The sequence below is a fragment of the Centroberyx affinis genome, unplaced genomic scaffold (assembly GCF_046629955.1).
Source record: "Centroberyx affinis isolate AG114_WGS23_722 - 3 ecotype Tasmania unplaced genomic scaffold, CSIRO-AGI_Caff_v1 ptg001130l_1, whole genome shotgun sequence".
NCBI lineage: Eukaryota > Metazoa > Chordata > Actinopteri > Beryciformes > Berycidae > Centroberyx > Centroberyx affinis.
The window spans coordinates 98,527-120,361 of NW_027279669.1; the positions used below are offsets into that span (position 1 = coordinate 98,527).

A 21,835-nucleotide genomic window follows, 5' to 3' on the forward strand; every position below is an offset into this window, starting at 1 on the left:
ATGGTCCCTGTTGTAAGGGCGGTATTGCCTTGGCAGCTTGGCATCCATCAATGGACATAAAAAGAAAGGCTTGGATTGAAGTGATGTCCCATTAAACAGTAGGTAGAGGGAAATGAAGTTGGCACAAGTTAGGGAATTGGCACCAGAGAGAGAGAGGAGAGAGAAATTCTTCCTCCTAAGTGTGCCAACTCCCCTTGGAGAATAGTCAGGTGCTGGTGGGGTTGAGGATGCTAATCACACTGAACTGTGACTCTGCTCTCCAGAGCTTTCCCACACTCTGCCCATTGACTGAGCTTCCACTCAACAATAGGCGTGTGCCTTGTTAAATGCTAATTCATCCCCACACAAGCGGTTCCCAACGATCCCTTGAGGGTAAAGTTTGTTGTTTAGACACTCCTCAATTAGGGGAGCACAACAAGAATAAACACAAATATTTTGACTTGGTATGTAACCTAAAAACGAATTTAAGCAACCAATGTATTTATGCACAGATTTCATAATTAAATGCATTCATTCATTCATTCATTATTTAATTAATTAATTCATACAGCTTCTAACAATTTATTTTCTTTAATTTAAAGAATCTAGGCTAAAATGTATGTGGTAAAAAAAAAGCTACATTAACAATTCATGATATAAATATGATGAGGCTAGTACTTCATCTTATATAAAACCATAGGAATGGGGGAGGAATTCTCTTCTTTAGCATATTTTAAATAAAAGATTTTGTCATTTACAAATTGATTTAAATTCAACTGATATCTATTAATATCAGTTTATACGTTTGAAACTTTATCTTTAAATATATATAAAACAAGATACTATCTGTTTTAATCTGTCAATAACGTAAACATTTAAAATACAATAAAGTAAAGAATTCCTCTCCCCATCGCTGACCTTTCTGTCTAGAGGTCTGGATCTATTGTCCCACTGGGGCTCTGTGAGTGAGTTTTCCCTGGTTTCCCACACTCTGTCCATTCACTGGTTTCATTAAGAACAAAAGAAGTGTGTCTGGTTGCACATCACATTAACTATGGAGTCAGTTTACGAGTTGTGTCTCACTGTCTGTGAATAAAAATTCCAAACATCAAGACTTGTCATTACCAGGCTTTTGTGAAGTGGCGTATGAGACTGCTATAAGGAATGCAGACATGCTAAGGATTAATGAAAATTCAAAAGCCTTTTTTTTTGTTCCTCTGCATTCCAGGCTGTTTATGTTGTCTGGGCGGATGAAAGAGAGCACATTCCTGAATTGGTCAGGTGCTGGTCACGGTGCAGGAGAACTATAACTTGAAGTACACTCATAGTAAATTAAAGCACACTTATAGTCTTGATGCCATAAAAACTTAATTTAAAACATAATGAAAAATATTTTGATCTGGGTGTTGATAAAGGGATTAGTTGTTGAAGCGTTGGACTTAATATGTATTAAAAAATATTCTATTGCATCAAGACTATGGGCTTGGAGCAGCACTTTCTAATTTAATGGTTATTTTAACTATCATCTTGACTACTGATCCAGCAATTACAGTAGAAACAAGCCAGATGAAACACACTGCCACTTTTTGTTTTTAAACAAGACTAGATATTGGATCATGTAGTGTTATGCTTACAAGTTGGATAAGTTTGGATAACTGAGATATTCAGTAAGAATTACAGAAGAATGACATAATGGAAATTGCTACTGTCAGTATTTTAGAAGTTAAATTCACTGATCTAAATACTCAACACAACACCCAATAAAAAACACGTCTCTCTTATTTATGAAAAATGAAAAGCAATATTTTGTTGTTATTTCTGTCAGTCTCCCACGTGTGTGATGAGATGATGAGCGTGTGCTCAGTCTGCATCATTGATCCCAACATCAGGCAGCAGATCTGCTCTCTCTGCAGGGTCACCACTTTCCCAGATTCACACAGAGCTCTGTGAGTCTCTCTCCATCACCCCCAGTCCTCCACCTGTTCCCCTGAGATCTAACCATTGTCCCCCAGCAATAAGAGCATTCAGCGTGTTGCATCCCTTATTGTCTTACCAAGCTCTCTGATTGGTTGAGACTGTGAGAAAGTCCAACCAGACCAAGACCCACACATTCATATGGAGATTTGTGACTATAAATAGGAGGGATGAAGCCAGCAGAGATCAGATTCTCTCTACAGAAACCTCTACAGCACAGAGATCCAGCCATGGCTCCTACAATCACTTCAGCAATGACCAATTCTCAGGAGCAACTGACTCTGACACACAAGGTAAATTGAAGGCTCAAGATAATGAACACTTCAACATCATTCATGTTCCTACTGATTCACCTTCATGTTATTTTCCAGAATAAGTTTATTCATGACTTTCTTCTTCTTTCTGCAGCTCAGAAAGCCTCTGGTGGAGAAGTTACGCAGAGAGCGGATCAACAGCAGCATTGAGCAGCTCAAGTCTCTCCTGGGTCCAGAGTTCCTCAAACAGCAGCCTGACTCCAAGCTGGAGAAAGCAGACATCCTGGAGATGACAGTTTGCTTCCTGACACGACAGCAGCAGCACCAACCTGTGGACTCAGCAGCTGTCAATCAGGGCTACTCCAGGTGTGTCCAAGAGGTGACGCACTTCCTGTCCAAGGAGGAGGTGAAGACACAGTCCCAGAGAAGACTGCTGAACCACTTCCACAACCTGCAGTCTTCCTCTGATCAGAACCTGAGAGAGGCTGGCTTGTCTCTTCTGAGCTGCCCAGTCTGGACCAGCATCAGCAAAGAGAAGAGTCCAGTCCTCAGCAAAGAGAAGGGTCCAGTCCACGGCGCCCTCTGGAGGCCGTGGTAGAGACCTGCAGACTTGTGTTGAAAGAGAACCGGACTAATGTTGTACAAAGGCTTTCAACTTTGTCTTCTTATTTGTGGTCATCTTATTTTGCTCTGAAAAAAGTTTTCATATTTTGTATTAGATTATTTGCCTTTTGAAAAGGCCAGTTTCTTTGTTACTGTGATATTTGCAGAAAAACTATTTTTTTCTTGTAAAGTAAACATTACCTCTTGTTCCCCAAGGGAATATTTGCAATGACAATAACACTGACAATGTCAGTATATTTTTTCTCCTTTCAGGGGATAATATTTTTGAACTTTTTTCACGTTCAGAATATTTCAACTTTAGATGTTGATATTCAAATATCCTATTGATGAAAAATGCTCATTCTGATGTTACATCTTATAACAAATTATCTGCATTTTTAGCAGATGAAGAGTTTTAATATACTCTCTGTTGAGAGAAATCTTATCCAAACAAACGTGCTGCTTTATCGCTCTGTGAGTGACAGCACTCTTACCTTCAATGAAGGGGTTGTTAATGTTTGGAAAATGTCTCAGATGAATGTATCTCTTCAAGCCAAGTGGATGCGAAATAAAACAATCACAGAAAATTCTGAGTTTGCTTGTCTCTTTACTGCCAATACATCAACAGATGTTGACCCAGTAAGTATTCCAACATTTGTTTTACAGCAAAGGACAACAAAACCACATGATGCCTGGAACATGCAGAACTGGTTCATTCTGGGTGTATATTTGTTTTTCCTTTTGAGTCAAATGTCTGAGTTACATTACCTGTTGCTAAATCTGAGGAGCAAAATGCACCTATTGCATATGTTCAATAGTTCAGGGCCTGATTCTTGATTTTTGGTATGTATTTGTAAAAAAACAAAGATTGTGCATCGTCAAAAGATATTAGACAGCTATGATGGACATTACATTCCTGAAAACCTGTTGGCCAGGACATAGAGAGGCAGAGGCCAATAAGCAGGAGGTTGCTGGTTCAACCCTTGGCACTGACCATGAGTGTGTATTCCAGCTGTGAACTTATGGCTGATATCACATCTATGGTGTCTAACATCAGTGCCACTGAGTGAGGCACTGAACCCTGAAGTGCTGCACTGTACTACCCTGCAAAGCTAAAGGGCGGTAACTACATAAGAGTTAGACAGAGTGAAACTGAGAAAAATGACTTCATATCCTAATCTTCATCTTCATTAGCTCTTGTCCTGACAAAAGTATTATTGGTACAGAAGTGTACCAATGTAATATATATTGCTTAGTAGCAGTGTTTACGTAAAAATGAAATCTAAATTTGAGTCATGTCATTTGACCTTTGAAAAACAAAAAATAAATATCTGCTGTTTACTTTTGTAGAGCAGTGTAGGAAACCCTGAGAAATTACAATTACCTTGTGTAAATTATCACAGGTCTTTATTACCTTTATTACAATGGATTTTCTTTTAGCTATTTGTTGACTTCTCATACCGTGTGTTGTAGCCTAATAGACACGTGTATATTGGTGACAACACAGGGTCAGTGGGAGAGCAGGCAATGCTGCAGCCTGTGGGGATTTTAAATGTATTGCTAAAGGGAAACTACAGTGAATTGGGAGCATCTATGTAGCACTGATTCCAATGCTCAAAAAGCTTGGTCCTGGCTTAAAGTGTTTTTCAGTAATTGTTGCTAACTCAAATCCTGAACTAGCCACATCTGACACTAATAATTGGATAATTTAAAAACCTCTTCCACAGCTTTGTGTTTTCAGTGTGCCTTCACAAGTTATATGATTGATTAATTGATTTTCTTTTATTTTCGTGTCATGCACACTAAGTGCCCAACCCTCATGGGTTTACAAGACACCAAAGTTATCGTTGCAGCGGCCATACATTTCAAAACATTTCTTATAACAAGATTACCGCTTATTATACAGCTTATTATACAGCTCGGTCGTAAACAAAATATTCTGCCTTCTCTCCCAAGTTTGACAAATAAAATCTGCTACACAATAGGTTCCCTTCTTGAAACACAACTCAAGTTTTTCATAATCATCCAACCCAAAGAAATCAACATAAATAGAGGACATTTTACTAAAAAGTACATCCCTTATGTCCTCGTAGACAGGACAGTAAAACAAAAAATGAACCTCATTCTCAATTTATGAATTGAATGAATAAATGAATATGGAAAGTCAATAATATAACCAAGTGGATTAATTGATCATTGATCATTCTGTGGCAAAAAAAAAAAATCTCTTTCACATTAATATGAAAATGAAAAGTAATAACATTACATGTAGTTTAATATATATTTTTCTTATCAAATATAAAAGTATAATTATGATTAATCCTATATAAATATATAGCCATAACAAATATATAACCATAACAAATATGTATCAAGCTGGGTAAACAATGAAGGGGTTTAATGATGCTATACCCAAAAAGTTAACTGGAATGAGCTGACATGAAAAAGAGAAGGTTAGAATCTGTTGAATATTTATTCATGTGAAATTTGCAACAGCACAGAAACAAAATTAAATCGACTTTGGTGACAAAACTGATGGACAGAACAATATATCTGTCTGTGCCATACAGTTATATACAAAACAATACCAAATCCCTTTTCAAAAGAAAGGCTGGTGTTTATGAAGGCAACATGTTAAACCTTGAAACAAGGCAGTGAGGTATTTAAGTTGTAATCATACATTATAAGTCTATATTTTCATAGAAAGAATAGGGTAGCACTACTCTGCTTGGGCTGGATGTATACTGCAAGATTTTAGACATATTTTACCGCAGTTGGGCTGTAAGAATTTAGAAAATTTAGAATTGAGAAATCATTGTGTTTCTTAGAAAGCATTTTTAAAGAACCCAAAATACTGAGGCTTTTGCTGAAACACCAACTTTGGTGTTTCATCATTATTTAAACATATTTTATAGTATGCATCCACCCATATGCAAATATATAGCAGCAGCTTTACAATTTCTGCATAGTTAAGAGATAGGATCTATCATCTGGGGTCTTGTTCAAAAGAAAGCCCCATCCACTAGAATAGTAAACCCCAGCATGAAGCAGCAGTTCCATAATTTATAAGTTAGCTGCTGACTCTGCTCAGGCAGTGACCCCTTCACCTTTGACTCTCAACCCATTCTTCTTTCCCTGGCCATTGTTAAAGGTTGATTTAAACCACTTCTTCCGAGGCGGGAAAGAATAGTGGAATCTCCCATGAACATTTGGTTTATCCCAAATGTGGCTCCAGGGCCTTTTTATGAGTCAGGAAAGACATAGTCTTCTCCAAAATGTCTGAATAAGGCTATACATCCTTATTGGTCTTAGTACAACTGCTTGTCACAATGCATATAATGCATTTCTGAGGAATCAGCAGATATGGTACACACACACAGACAGGTGCAGTCAATATCACTCAAATCAATAACAGTCCATTTTGGGACAACTCAACAAACTTCAAGAGTTTCGAGGCAGTTCCTCAGACTTCTGAGTCCATTCATGTTCTCCTGGTCATCATTAAAGGCACAGTGGAGCCACATCGTCCTCTGAGGCGGGAAAGAGACGCAGAATCTCCCTTGAATATTTGGAGTAGCCGTTGTGTGACAGCAGGGCCTTTCTCAGGGTGAAGAAGGACACCGTTTTCTCCAGGATGTCCGAAGCAGGGATCCCATTCTGCAGGTGCTCTCCAATCAGAGCCTTCAGCTTCTCCACTCCACTGCTGCATTTCCTCTCCAACATGTGGAGTTTGCACCTGAGAGGAAAAAAAACAATCATTAATACATTATGTCATTGAAATAATCTTTAACTGTTTGTTTGTCAGTTTGGTGAAGGCTGGGAGAATTGAATTAAATAAAAACTGTGTTCCAACATGTGGAGTTTACATCTGAGAGCAGTTTGGTATGGTCCATAAGTATTCAGTGAAACAGAGCCTTGACTTACCTAAAGAGCTGCTCCTTCACACTGTCCTGAATAGCAAGGTCCAAGTAGGAAGACATTTTCAGATTTGTTTCTTGAGTTTGTAGATTTTCTCAGAAAAAAATGAAGTTTTGCTGCAAGTTTGTTCGCAAGGGGCCTTGTGATTGAGTCGCTCTTGCTCCTGTCCTTTTGCAGCTGGTCTTGTGTGCGTTCAGAGGATCTTCTCCGTTGATGTCTGCATCTCCACTCCGCATTTATGCTCCTCATCCTGCGCTGTCTCTGCTGTTTGGCCAATCAGGAGGCTCGGAGCTCGGGACAATAGACTGAATTTAATGGCTGCCACACAGAACAGGTGGGATGCTGTTCTGTATGGCATATATCAGCGAGGTCAGAAAAATTATTCCCTGGGAAAATGGTTTTCCCCATGTGGACACAGGAAAATCTTGTTCCCTACCATGATGTTTAGATAGAGAGTATGAACTGATATAGCACTGAGCCATTAGTAATGGTAAGAATGTTGAATAAAGATAAAATAAAGTACTTTCTTGTTCTTTTTTCTTCTATTCTGAGCGCAAAAATCCATCCTTCAAAATAAATTTTCAACAGTTCAGTTAAAATGTGTCTACATGAGCATGAGGAACAAAATAGCTAATTTGTCATCAAGCAACACTCTCTGATCCTTTGGCATTGAAATTCAGTTTCAGGTACACAGTATGGGCTAATTTTCTGGTTCAGAACTGTTAATAGTACTGTGAAATCAAGCTCATTTGGATAAGTTCAAAGGAAATTTATCTAAGTCCACAAAATCCACCTCATACACACTGCTGATGGAACCGCTCATATTGAAAACACTAACGCCAAAAACTGTGAGGTGCTTTGAAAAAACATAATTCCAGCTACTGGCATTTATACAAACGTTATACACTATAACAAGCACTCCCTCTCTGGATTCTACCTGTGTGTGAAAAAGAATTGTTCAAGTTCACAAAAATGAAGAACGTGGGAATAATGCATCAATTCTATTTTAGGCTGGGTTGTTTTTTTTCTTTAAGGAGAATGGACAGTAGACAGTCCCCCTTGTTCAACATTGCATCTAGGCAGTACTTTAAAAACTAGACAGGAGGGATGTGAGACAGGAATTTAAACCCTGCATTCACAGCACATTCACCAGCTTCTCACTCAAGCAAATGAAGCCCATTTCTGCAAAGTATGACAAATGCAGACACAAGGAAGTGAATATAACTTGAAAATACTCTCATTCATCAGACAACAAAGAAAAATCTTTGAATAAACAGGTAAATTATTTCATCAGACCCTAATCTCATAATGCTCCAGTGTTGTTTTTCCTGCACACTGTGTGTCTCAGCAGTGAGTTACAACTAAACCAGATGGTTTATCTGTGAAGTGGCCCTAAAGCCGCCCTCCTGTCCCTGCATGGGAACTGTCCTGAGGCTTTGTGAGAGCAGACACACTTCTATTGTGTGCGCGGCTGAGCAGGCTGCATACAGAAGTGTGGGAAGCCGTGTGTCGCTGTGGCTCCCAGCTCCGGAGAGGGAGAGGAGGGCGTGTGACTGGGGCACGTTCAGCCTTGTGGAGGGAGCTGTGGGAGCTCAGAGGAGGGGAACTGGGAAACCTGAGCCTCTGCACAGACAACAGATAGAGACACAGACAGATGGGAGGGAGATTAGCAGGAATGTGGTTGAGGGTAAACCCACCTAAACTCAGCTCAGACAGCTTTGTATTTGTGTTATAATGTTTACCTACATTTTCAAACTAATATGCCTGTGTATAACTTAGATGCACATTGTAGCGAGAAGTGTGAGACTCATGTAAGTTACATAAAGATAATTTAAAGTAATAACATATTCATAACATTTTCATAAATTTGACTTTTGCCATCACCGAATAGTTGTAAAAACTGCTTTTAAATTTTCTGCTCCACAGACTTGGAACGTTTTACAGGGCTCACAGAAAGTTTATTCTCTTGTTCCCTTCGGACATTTTCAGTCAAGGATATCAACTCTGGTTACCCTTTATTGCACCTGCTTTAACTGATGCACTTTTGATACCTCTCTTCTTGCGAGGATGGACGGATCTATGTGAATCTCTTTTAGAATTGTCTTTGTGTTTATTTATTTAATTGTTTATATATTCATTGATTTTCTCTCTTTCTTTTTTCCCCCCTTTTGTTGCATGTGACTATTTATTTTTTAATCTCAGCACCACTGGAAAAGAGGGTCAGCATGTCTTCCGAGAACTAAATAAAGATTGAATGAATGAATGAATGAATATAACACAATAGTAACTAAAACTATACCCAGTTCATGAAAGCTTTTACATTTGCTGTTCTAAACACCTGGAGACGGTTAGGTCTCTCCGGGTAAAAATCTTGTGGCGCACAGGAATGATGAGTTTTAAGTTTCCGGCAGCAGCAACAGCGGTTTATTTGGAACAAATCCTGGTTGGTTGTCCTGGTAGTCGGTGTGAGTAGAGAGTTAATCTTAGTTTCCCACACTGAGTCCTGTGTGCTGCTTTGAATGGAGCTTTAGTGATGTCACTAACCATCTGGAGGGAAACACAGCACAGTTGGCGATATGGAGGTTTATAATTCAAAAAAGACGATAAAAACAATCCATCAACAAGCATCACCAATAAAAAATCGCCGTCTCTTTTGTGAACTTTAATCAGGTTCAGAAAAGACGAACGTACAGTCAAAATCATACTGTGTAACATCAAAAACCTAAACCCTGACCCTTCTTGGATAAAGAATTCCAGCACTAAACATGAGCAAGATTCAGCTGCTTCCTGAAGTGTGCCAACTCCCCTTGGGGAATAGTCAGGTGCTGGTGGGGTTGAGGATGCTGATCACACTGAAGTGTGACTCTGCTGTCCAGAGCTTTCCCACACTCTGCCCATTGAAAGTTTGGCGTGTGCCTTGTTAAATGCTAATTTTATTCCACTCAAACATTATGTATTCAGTTTTTCAAGGTTAAACATCATCAAGATTTTATTTGGAAAAAGATCAAAAGTCAGCATTGTTTGCAATTGATGCAAAGATGGTAGAGTTAGAGTATTCATTCATAAATAAACAACTCATAAGTTTGGATAATACAATGACTTTTCAACGTAATAAATAGGCTACACACTGAATACAACAAGTGAAATGGGCCTTCAAAGTGATCATATAGTGCTGGAGAGTGACTTGCCTGGCAGCTCTTCAATGTACTTTTAAAAGTGATAATGCTGATTCATGTTGTTGCAACTTAACAGTAAAAAGTCAGAGGAATGGTTTGAAACAGATCAGCAGGTTTCAATTCAGAGACCCACATTTTGACCTCTGCCTCTTCAGGGTCGAGGTCTGGATCTATTATCCCACAGCGGCTCTGTGAGTGAGTTTTCCCTGGTTTCCCACACTCTGTCCATTCACTGATTTCATTGGAGACACAATAGAAGTGTGTCTTATTACACATCACATTAGGCTTCACAGTGTGACCCCATTCAGGAGGGAAACAGTTCACTTTAAACTCTTTACATCTTGACACCTGGAATCAGAAATTGTTAAAAAAAAAAATCATGAGTCAGCAAAGTGATGTAACTGAAACTTAATCAGAGACACAATGAAACCTTTTTCACTTGCTTCAGTGACCCAAGACGACCCATTTGAACTGAATGTTATCATGTAGCCAATGTATATTCATTATAACCCATAGAACAATGGTATGAAATTGCTATAAAATTCAATGAAACATAATTTAGATATAGACAAAGGCATACTGTATGATAATAATAACGTACTAGAACATTTTGACATTCTAAAACTATGATGGAGATATTTACTGCTGAAGGGAGAAAAATGCAAAGGACAGCAAGATTGCAATTGATGTTTGTTTATTCCAGCACACACAGTGCAACACAACAGGTACAAATGCCTTAAGTGAAGGCAGATAGAGGTGATGACACATCACAACAAAACCTTGGAGACTCTCCAAGACACATTGTACTCAAACAGAGTAGAGGACATTGAACAGCTGTCTTTATAAAAGACACATGGATATTAGGAGTAAACATTACTCCTTGTTCCATAATGCATTGTTCAAAATGAACATAATATCTTTGACTTGATAACAACAAGAATGGAGAAAATGTTGATCTTAAAACACATCAGGCATTGCTAATCACAAAGTGATGAGAGCAGGTTAATGTTCTCTAATGTACAATTCAAAATGAACAAATAATAATTTGCACTTAAAAACAAAGGCAATGGAGAATAAATTGACCTTAAAACAGATCTGGTTTTACAAATCACAAAGTGATGAGAGCAGGTTAATTAATGGTCAGTTAGGTCAACAATGCTCATAGAGCAAGAAGATGTACATTGTCATAACAATGGCAGTGTCACTAAAATGTGACAGTATCAAGTTAAGTTTAGCCTTTAAACAAAAGGATAAAAAGAAATGTTGATCTTACAACAGATCAGTCTTGAATAATCACAGAGATTAAAAGTATGAGGTCAAGCCATTATGGCAAAATGTCCATACAATGGACAATGAAAACTTTCTATGAAATTGATCACTAATAATCAAGAGGAAAAATATGTCATGATAGTGTATAACTCCACCACATAACATATCATAAAATGACACAAAATAGTAACAGCTGGTTCATCTCACATGAGACTTGATTCATGCAACATGCATGACAAGATGCTCTCTTTCTTAACATGAAAGATATTGTTGCTAAGTTTCATCATTTCCTTAGGAAATGACATTTTGCAAATCAAGAAAGATTGAAAATCAAACAAAAGTAGTCAAAAGGCCTTCTGTTCATACAGAAGATCAAGTCTTTGAATTTTGAACAATTCAGTTCTTGTAATCTTTGACCAATATGGTCATTTCAGTTTGTGTGGTGTGAGCTCCAGTCTGCAGGTTTCTACCACGGCCTCCAGAGGGCGCTGTGGACTGGACCCTTCTCTTTGCTGTGGATTAGACTCTTCTCGTTGCTGATGCTGGTCTGGACTGGGCAGCTCAGAAGAGACAAGCCAGCCTCTCTCAGGTTCTGATCAGAGGAAGACTGCAGGTTGTGGAAGTGGTTCAGCAGTCTTCTCTGGGTCTGTGTCTTCACCTCCTCCTTGGACAGGAAGTGCTCCACCTCTTGGACACACCTGGAGTAGCCCTGATCGACAGCTGCTGAGTCCACAGGTTGGTGCTGCTGCTGTCGTGTCAGGAAGCAAACTGTCATCTCCAGGATGTCTGCTTTCTCCAGCTTGGAGTCAGGCTGCTGTTTGAGGAACTCTGGACCCAGGAGAGACTTGAGCTGCTCAATGCTGCTGTTGATTCGCTCTCTGCGTAACTTCTCCACCAGAGGCTTTCTGAGCTGCAGAAAGAAGAAGAAAGTCATGAATAAACTTATTCTGGAGAATAACAAGAAGGTGAATAAGTACGATTTTGAATGATGTTGAAGTGTCCATGATCTTGAGCCTTGAATTTACCTTGTGTGTCAGAGTCAGCTGCTCCTGAGAATTGGTCACTGCTGAAGTGATTGTAGGAGCCATGGCTGGATCTCTGTGCTGTAGAGGTTTCTGTAGAGAGAATCTGATCTCTGCTGGCTTCATCCCTCCTATTTATAGTCCCAAATCTCCATTTGAATGTGTGGGTCTTGGTCTGGTTGGACTTTCTCACAGTCTCAGCCAATCAGAGAGCTTGGTAAGACAATAAGGCATGCGGAGCTGCAGCATGCTGAATGCTCTTATTGCTGGGGGACAATGGTTAGATCTCAGGGGAACAGGTGGAGGACTGGGGGTGATGGAGAGAGACTTTGTGTGAATCTGGGAAAGTGGTGACCCTGCAGAGAGAGCAGATCTGCTGCCTCATGTTGGGATCATTGACTTTGACTGAGCACACGCTCATCATCCCTTCAGTCACGTGGGAGACTGGAACAGAGTAGATCTCTTATGGTACAACATACTGTATGATTTCACTCAGTGAAAACTACTTAATGGAAATGGATTGCAATGTAATGTGTGAGTGTGAGCCTTGATATTCATCCAAAACCAAGAAAACCAGTAATATTTCTGCCATTATGTATTCATGATTCAATTAGATGCATGGTTATGTACAAGTTCATTTTTGTTGTGTGTTGATTCTATTATGATCTTTTAGCTATTATTGATAATATTAAACTCTTGTGTCACAATCAACGGTGGAAGTACTTCACTGCATTTTAAATCACATCCATTCCAGAGTACAAATTTTGTGGCTCTCCATCAGCATCACAAACTGAACAATCATAAATTGACAAATATCCGGCAGCAGCAACAGCGGTTCGTTTGGAATAAATCCTGGTTGGTTGTCCTGGTAGTCGGTGTGAGTAGAGAGTGGATCTTAGTTTCCCACACTAAGTCCTGTGTGGAGGTCAATGAACAACAAAAGGACTTTGAATGGAGCTTTAGTGACGTCACTAACCATCTGGAGGGAAAGACCAGAATTGACGATATGGAGGTTTATAATTCAAACAAGATGATAAAAACAATCCATCAACAAGCATCACAAATAAAAAAATCGTCATCTCTTTTGTGAACTTTATTTAATCTGTTTCAGAAATGATGAACATACGGTCAAAATGCTGTGTAACATCAAAAACCTAAACCCTGAGCCTTCTTGGATAAAAATTCCAGCACTAACCATGTGCGAGTGTTTTTTTTTTTTTTTGTAGACAGCTGCTTCCTGAAGTGTGCCAACTCCCCTTGGAGAATAGTCAGATGCTGGTGGGGTTGAGGATGCTGATCACAGTGAAGTGTGACTCTGCTGTCCAGGGCTTTCCCACACTCTGCCCATTGACAGAAAGTTTGGCGTGTGCCTTGTTAAATGCTAATTTTATTCCACTCAAGTAGTGTGCATTCATTTTTCCAGGTTCAACGTCATTGAGATTTTGTCTGGAAAAAGATCAAAAGTCAGCATTGTTTGCAATTGATGCAAAGGATGAGTATTCATTCACAAATAAACAACTCGTAAGTTTGGATAACGCAATAAGTTTTCAGCATAATTAATTCACACTCAACACAACAGGTGAAATGATCCTTTCCACTCAAAAAGTTTGCACTCAATTTTTGCAGGTTAAACATCAAGATTTTTTTGGGAAAAAGATCAAAGGTCAGCATTCTTTATAATTGATGCAAAGATGGTAGAGTTAGATTATTAATACATAAATAAACAACTCATAAGTTTGGATAATACAATGAGTTTTCAACGCAATAAATAGGCTACACACTGAATACAACAGGTGAAATGGGCCTTCAAAGTGATCATAGTGCTGGAGAGTGACTTGCCTGGCAGCTCTTCAATGAACTTTTAGAACTGGTGATGCTGATTCATGTTGTTGCAACTTAACAGTAAAGAATCAGAGGAATGGTTTGAAACAGATCAGCAGGTTTCAATTCAGAGACCCACATTTTGACCTCTGCCTCTTCAGGGTCGAGGTCTGGATCTATTGTCCCACAGCGGCTCTGTGAGTGAGTTTTCCCTGGTTTCCCACACTCTGTCCATTCACTGATTTCATTGGAGACACAATAGAAGTGTGTCTTATTACACATCACATTAGGCTTCACAGTGTGACCCCATTCAGGAGGGAAACAGTTCACTTTAAACTCTTTACATCTTGACACCTGGAATCAGAAATTGTTCCAAAAAAAAATCATGAGTCAGCAAAGTGATGTAACTGAAACTTAATCAGAGACACAATGAAACCTTTTTCACTTGCTTCAGTGACCCAAGACGACCCATTTGAACTGAATGTTATCATGTAGCCAATGTATATTCATTATCACCCATAGAACAATGGTATGAAATTGCTATAAAATTCAATGAAACATAATTTAGATATAGACAAAGGCATACTGTATGATAATAATAACGTACTAGAACATTTTGACATTCAAAACTGTGATGGAGATCTTTACTGCTGAAGGGAGAAAAATGCAAAGGACACCAAGCTTGCAATTGATGTTTGTTTATTCCAGCACACACAGTGCAACACAACAGGTACAAATGCCTTAAGTGAAGGCAGATAGAGGTGATGACACATCACAACAAAACCTTGGAGACTCTCCAAGACACATTGTACTCAAACAGAGTAGAGGATATTGAACAGCTGTCTTTATAAAAGACACATGGATATTAGGAGTAAACATTACTCCTTGTTCCATAATGCATTGTTCAAAATGAACATAATATCTTTGACTTGATAACAACAAGAATGGAGAAAATGTTGATCTTAAAACAGATCAGGCATTGCTAATCACAAAGTGATGGGAGCAGGTTAATGTTCTCTAATGTACAATTCAAAATGAACAAATAATAATTTGCACTTAAAAACAAAGGCAGTGGAGAATAAATTGACCTTAAAACAGATCTGGTTTTACAAATCACAAAGTGATGAGAGCAGATTAATTAATCGCCAGTTAGGTCAACAATGCTCACAGAGCAACAAGATGTACATTGTCATAACAATGGCAGTGTCACTAAAATGTGACAGTATCAAGTTAAGTTTAGCCTTTAAAAAAAAGGATAAAAAGAAATGTTGATCTTACAACAGATCAGTCTTGAATAATCACAGAGATTAAAAGTATGAGGTCAAGCCATTATGGCAAAATGTCCATACAATGGACAATGAAAACTTTCTATGAAATTGATCACTAATAATCAAGAGGTAAAACATGTCATGATAGTGTATAACACCACCACATAACATATCAGAAAATTACACAAACTATTAACAGCTGATTCATCTCATGAGACTTGATTCATGCAACATGCATGACAAGATGCTCTCTTTCTTAACATGAAAGATATTGTTGCTAAGTTTCATAATTTCCTTAGAAAATGACATTTTACATATCAAGAAAGTTTGAAAGTCAAAAAAAAGAAGTCAAAATGCCTTCTGTTCATACAGAAGATCAAGTGTTTGAATTTTGAACAATTCAGTTCTTGTAATCTTTGACCAATATGGTCATTTCAGTTTGTGTGGTGTGAGCTCCAGTCTGCAGGTCTCTACCACGGCCTCCAGAGGGCGCTGTGGACTGGACTCTTCTCTTTGCTGATGCTGGTCTGGACTGGGCAGCTCAGAGGAGACAAGCCAGCCTCTCTCAGGTTCTGATCAGAGGAAGACTGCAGGTTGTGGAAGTGGTTCAGCAGTCTTCTCTGACTGTGTCTTCACCTCCTCCTTGGACAGGAAGTGCTCCACCTCTTGGACACACCTGGAGTAGCCCTGATTGACAGCTGCTGAGTCCACAGGTTGGTGCTGCTGCTGTCGTGTCAGGAAGCAAACTGTCATCTCCAGGATGTCTGTTTTCTCCAGCTTGGAGTCAGGCTGTTGTTTGAGGAACTCTGGACCCAGGAGAGACTTGAGCTGCTCAATGCCGCTGTTGATTCGCTCTCTGCGTAACTTCTCCACCAGAGGCTTTCTGAGCTGCAGAAAGAAGAAGAAAGTCATTAATAACTTATTCTGGAGAATAACATGAAGGTGAATAAGTACGATTTTGAATGATGTTGAAGTGTTCATTATCTTGAGCCTTGAATTTACCTTGTGTGTCAGAGTCAGCTACTCCTGAGAATTGCTGAAGTGATTGTAGGAGCCATGGCTGGATCTCTGTGCTGTAGAGGTTTCTGTAGAGAGAATCTGATCTCTGCTGGCTTCATCCCTCCTATTTATAGTCCCAAATCTCCATTTGAATGTGTGGGTCTTGGTCTGGTTGGACTTTCTCACAGTCTTTAGCCAATCAGAGAGCCAGACAAGAGAATGAGGCATTTGGAGCTGCATCATGCTGAATGCTCTTATTGCTGGGGGACAATGGTTAGATCTCAGGGGAACAGGTGGAGGACTGGGGGTGATGGAGAGAGACTTTGTGTGAATCTGGGAAAGTGGTGACCCTGCAGAGAGAGCAGATCTGCTGCCTCATGTTGGGATCAATGACTTTGACTGAGCACACGCTCATCATCCCATCACACACGTGGGAGACTGACATTGATCCTCTATTTTGAAAATTTTTGTCTACTCCCATCTTGAAGAATATTTTCATTATGGCTAATATTCTCATCCCCAGACATTTATTACATGAACAACAGTACTGAGCAATAACTTTAATTAATTTAACTGCATTACTCAAACAAACGGATGTATTAAATTTACGTATAGTCTCTCAAGTTACATTCTATTGATATTGTGCAGTACATTGAAGGCAAGTCACTCTTCAGTACCATGATAACTTTGAATGACCATTTCACCTGTTGTGTGAATTAACTATGCTGAAAATGTATTGTGTTATCCCAAGTTGTGTATTTGTGAATGAATACTCATTCTCTGCATCAATTACAAAGAAGGCTCACTTTTAGTCATTTTCCAAAAACAAAACCTCAATGACGTTGAACCTGGAAAAATGAATGCACACTAATTGAATGGAATAGAATTAGGATTTAACAAGGCACACGCCAAACTTTCTGTCAATGGGCAGAGTGTGGGAAAGCTCTGGACTGCAGAGTCACACTTCAGTGTGATCCGCATCCTCGACCCCACCAGCATCTGACTATTCTCCAAGGGGAGTTGGCACACGTCAGGAAGCAGCTGTCTAAAAAAAAAAAACCTTGCTCATGGATAGTGCTGGAATTTTTATCCAAGAACGTTCGGGATTTATGTTTTTGGCGTTACACAGCATGATACTGACTGTATGTTCATCATTTCTGAATCTGATCAAATAAAGTTCACAAAAGAGACACCAAATTATTGTTATCTTCTTGTTTGAATTATAAACCTCCATATCACCAATTGTGCTCTTTCCCTCCAGATGGTTAGTGACATCACTAAAGCTCCATTCAATGCATCACACAGGACTCAGTGTGGGAAAGTAAGATCAACTTTCTACTCACACTGACTACCAGGACACATCTGCTACATCTGGACAACAAGATGTTTGCTAAATATACAGTATATAAAATATATATACACACATACATATACATATTCCATTCTAATACCTTGAGGCACTTAACTCCAAAATGTGCACTGTACTTTTCTAAAAGGTCATTGTGTATTTCTAAAATAAAATTATAACCATTCATCTAATTGAATTATGAATAAATACTGGAGAAAATATTACTGGGTTACTTGGTTTTGGATCAATATCAAGGCTCACACTCAGACATTACATTGCAATCTATTTCCATTTACTAGTTTTCACTCATCATCAAATCATACAGTATGTTATACCATAAGAGATCCACTGTATTTCAGTTGCACACGTGTGTGATGGGATGATGAGCGTGTGCTCAGTCAAAGTCATTGATCCCAACATGAGGCAGCAGATCTGCTCACTCTGCAGGGTCACCACTTTCCCAGATTCACACAAAGTCTCTCTCCATCACCCCCAGTCCTCCACCTGTTCCCCTGAGATCTAACCATTGTCCCCCAGAGCATTCAGCGTGTTGCATCCCTTATTGTCTTACCAAGCTCTCTGATTGGCTGAGACTGTGAGAAAGTCCAACCAGACCAAGACCCACACATTCAAATGGAGATTTGGGACTATAAATAGGAGGGGTGAAGCCAGCAGAGATCAGATTCTCTCTACAGAAACCTCTACAGCACAGAGATCCAGCCATGGCTCCTAAAATCACTTCAGCAATGACCAATTCTCAGGAGCAGCTGACTCTGACACACAAGGTAAATTGAAGGCTCAAGATCATGGACACTTCAACACCATTCAAAATCTTACTTTTTCACCTTCATGTTATTCTCCAGAATAAGTTTATTCATGACTTTCTTCTTCTTTCTGCAGCTCAGAAAGCCTCTGGTGGAGAAGTTACGCAGAGAGCGAATCAACAGCAGCATTGAGCAGCTCAAGTCTCTCCTGGGTCCAGAGTTCCTCAAACAGCAGCCTGACTCCAAGCTGGAGAAAGCAGAAATCCTGGAGATGACAGTTTGCTTCCTGACACGACAGCAGCAGCACCAACCTGTGGACTCAGCAGCTGTCGATCAGGGCTACTCCAGGTGTGTCCAAGAGGTGGAGCACTTCCTGTCCAAGGAGGAGGTGAAGACACCTTCCCAGAGAAGATTGCTGAACCACTTCCACAACCTGCAGTCTTCCTCTGATCAGAACCTGAGAGAGGCTGGTTTGTCTCTTCTGAGCTGCCCAGTCCAGACCAGCATCAGCAAAGACAAGAGTCCAGTCCCCAGCAAAGAGAAGAGTCCAGTCCACAGCGCCCTCTGGAGGCCGTGGTAGAGACCTGCAGACTGGTGCTCACACCACACAAACTGAAATGACCATATTGGTCAAAGATTACAGGAACTGAATTGTTCAAAATTCAAAGACTTGTTCTTCTGTATGTACAGAAGACCTTTTGACTACTTTTGTTTGATTTTCAATCTTTCTAGATTTGCAAAATGTAATTTCCTAAGGAAATGATGAAAATTAACAACAATATCTTTCATGTTAAGAAAGAGAGCATCTTGTCATGCATGTTGCATGAATTAAGTCTTCAAGAAGATTCAGCAGTTACTACTTTTTGTAATTTTATGATATGTTATATGGTGGAGTAATACACTATTATGACATGTTTTACCTCTTGATTATTAGTGATCAATTTCATAGAAAGTTTTCATTGTCCATTGTATGGATATTTTGCTATAACGGCTTGAACTCATACTTTTAATCTCTGTGATTATTCAAGAATGATCTGTTGTAAGATCAACATTTCTTTTTATCCTTTTGTTTAAAGGCTAAACTTAACCTGATACTGTCACATTTTAGTGACACTTCCATTATAATGACAATGTACATTTTGTTCTTCTTTGAACATAATTGCTTAACTGCCCATTAACCTGCTCTCATCACTTTGTGATTAGCAAAACCAGATCTGTTTTAAGGTCAATTATTTCTCCATTGCCTTTGTTATTAAGTGCAACTTTTTATGTTCATTTTGAATAATGTATTAGAGAACAGTGAGTAATGTTAACTCAAATATTGTTAATTTTAATGCGTCTTTTAAAAAGACAGTTGTTCCTCTGCTCTGTTTGAGTGCATTGTGTCTTGGAGAATTGTCCAAGTTCCTGTTGTGATGTGTCATCACCTTTATTTTGCTTCACTTGAGGCATTTTTACCTGCTGTGACTCAGTGAGTCTGTTTGAATAAACACACATTATCTGCAAACTTTCTTGTCCCTGCTTCGTCAATAAAGCCCTCTCTCTTATAGTACAGTGATATATTCTGAGATTAAATTTGATTATCTGTTTATACTCACCGACTAGAGCGTGTACCACATAAGCCTCAGTCCTGCAGCGACCCGGGTTCGAATCTGGCCCGCAGTCATTTGCTGCATGTCCTCCCATACCCTCCTGTCTCTCTCACACTGTCTGTATCAAAAATAAAGCATAAAATGTCTAAAAAAAAAAAGAAAAGAAATGTCTAACAGTTTCTGAAAATCTGAGTGTGGAAAGTGAATGAATAACCCAGATGTGAATGTGTGTAACTGAACTGAATGTGTGGAACAGGATGGTGCTGAGGAAGAGTATGCATGATCATCAAAACCATTCCTGTATAAATAAAGATAAAAACAAAAAAACAGATCTTACAGCCTGTCTCAGTTAAAAAATATCTTTGTCTCTGATCTCAGCTGCATCAAATTGTTGATCATTGTCCTTGACTTTCAGTCAAAAGAATTTCAGATATTGTTCAAAAAGTTTGAAGTTATCATTCAACTCTGTTTATGTATTAAATTGCTTGATAATGTGATAGCATCATATTATTACATCAACCGACAATTATGACTTCATAAGGGGTCTTAATTAAGCGATGAAGTAATAAAAACATTGAGAATAATGACAATAATTAAATAACTTGTAACAATAAGAAGAATGTAATAACACAAATTGGTACATTATTTGTTAATTACATCATCAGTTAAAAATATGTTACACTGCGTTTGAAGTACTAGTTGCAGGTTAATGTAATAATGTGATGCAATTTGCTTATTTGCTACATTTTATTACATTTTCCCATTTAAACCATTTAAAGGGACATTTTATTACATTGACAGGATATTACATCATCAGTTGCTACAAGGCATGTTCAGCAAAACTCTTAATAAAAACATAAATAAAGCTTTAGTCTTGTGAATATTTCTCAGCACCGGGTTTTCTTTGATCTAAATGAAATCAAATTGTTGAAACCTATCCCAGGTATTCTGTCTGAACAATTCCAACCATTAGGGTAGTAAACAGTTAAAGATAAGTTTGAGCCCCAAAAGATGTAGGGCTACTGTTTCCCCTCCTGACCAATGAGGTCACACTCTGTAGCCTAATGTGATGTGTAATAAGACACACTTCTATTGTTCCACTAATGACAGCAGTGAATGGACAGAGTGTGGGAAACCAGGGAAAACTCACTCACAGAGCCGCTGAGGGACAATAGATCCAGACCTCGACCCTGAAGAGACAGAGCGGGTGTCTCCATATAGAGAACTATTGATCCATTTCAAATCATCACTTTTTCTCACAAAATATACCTACAAATACAATTTTGAACGTTATTTCTGCTCTCAATTTATGACTGGAAAAATAATTCCAGATTTCCAGATTTCAGCTGAATTACAAAACTACTACCATTCTTTTTTTCCCCCAAAATAACATAAGCTAGGATGAAACTTTAATGATCCACGTGGGATCACTGGCTTGTTGCAGCAGCAAAAGTAATATTAATATAATAATAGAATAATAAAACAAAGTAGGGAGAGAAAAAAAATGAATAATATAAACATACAAAATAGAATCCAAACAGTTATTGTTTTATACAAACATATGTAACTGGCAGTTCAGCATTCCTTAAGTAGCGTCTATGAGTGGGAAGTATGGGAAATAGTACAGATGAATCATGGATCAGATCAAAAATGGAGTAGTAGAATTTGAATATTGTTTAGTGTGTGTCACCCTTCATTGCTGCATTTTAGTTTTAATCTGGTGATTTACAATGATTTTTTTACTTTCTTGCATCCATTATTTACCATCACTTATATTTTGTTTGTTAGTAAACAACATTCAAATGTTTACTATGGGAGGATTATTTGGAACCGCTTGCATGCAGATGA

General features: G+C 38.7%; 3 protein-coding genes and 1 pseudogene across 3 annotated transcripts; 2 read left to right on the plus strand and 2 right to left on the minus strand.

Annotated features, from left to right (window-relative positions):
• Positions 1–2,123: 2,123 nt before the first annotated feature.
• On the plus strand, positions 2,124–2,805 carry LOC139647940 (transcription factor HES-5-like). Its single transcript, XM_071523951.1, has 2 exons — positions 2,124–2,246; positions 2,362–2,805. Exons 1-2 carry the CDS (start codon positions 2,124–2,126, stop codon positions 2,803–2,805), a joined length of 567 nt encoding a protein of 188 aa, XP_071380052.1.
• An 8,834-nt stretch (positions 2,806–11,639) lies between these two features.
• LOC139647925 (transcription factor HES-5-like) lies at positions 11,640–12,321 on the minus strand. The gene is made up of 2 exons (XM_071523930.1): positions 12,199–12,321; positions 11,640–12,083 (listed from the first exon to the last, which is right to left on the minus strand). The coding sequence occupies exons 1-2, from the start codon at positions 12,319–12,321 to the stop codon at positions 11,640–11,642; spliced, it is 567 nt and encodes a 188-aa protein (XP_071380031.1).
• Positions 12,322–15,754: 3,433 nt separating this feature from the next.
• LOC139647926 (transcription factor HES-5-like) lies at positions 15,755–16,342 on the minus strand (annotated as a pseudogene).
• Positions 16,343–18,299: 1,957 nt separating this feature from the next.
• Positions 18,300–18,975, plus strand: LOC139647938 (transcription factor HES-5-like). Its single transcript, XM_071523949.1, has 2 exons — positions 18,300–18,416; positions 18,532–18,975. Exons 1-2 carry the CDS (start codon positions 18,354–18,356, stop codon positions 18,973–18,975), a joined length of 507 nt encoding a protein of 168 aa, XP_071380050.1. The 5' UTR covers positions 18,300–18,353.
• Positions 18,976–21,835: the final 2,860 nt, after the last annotated feature.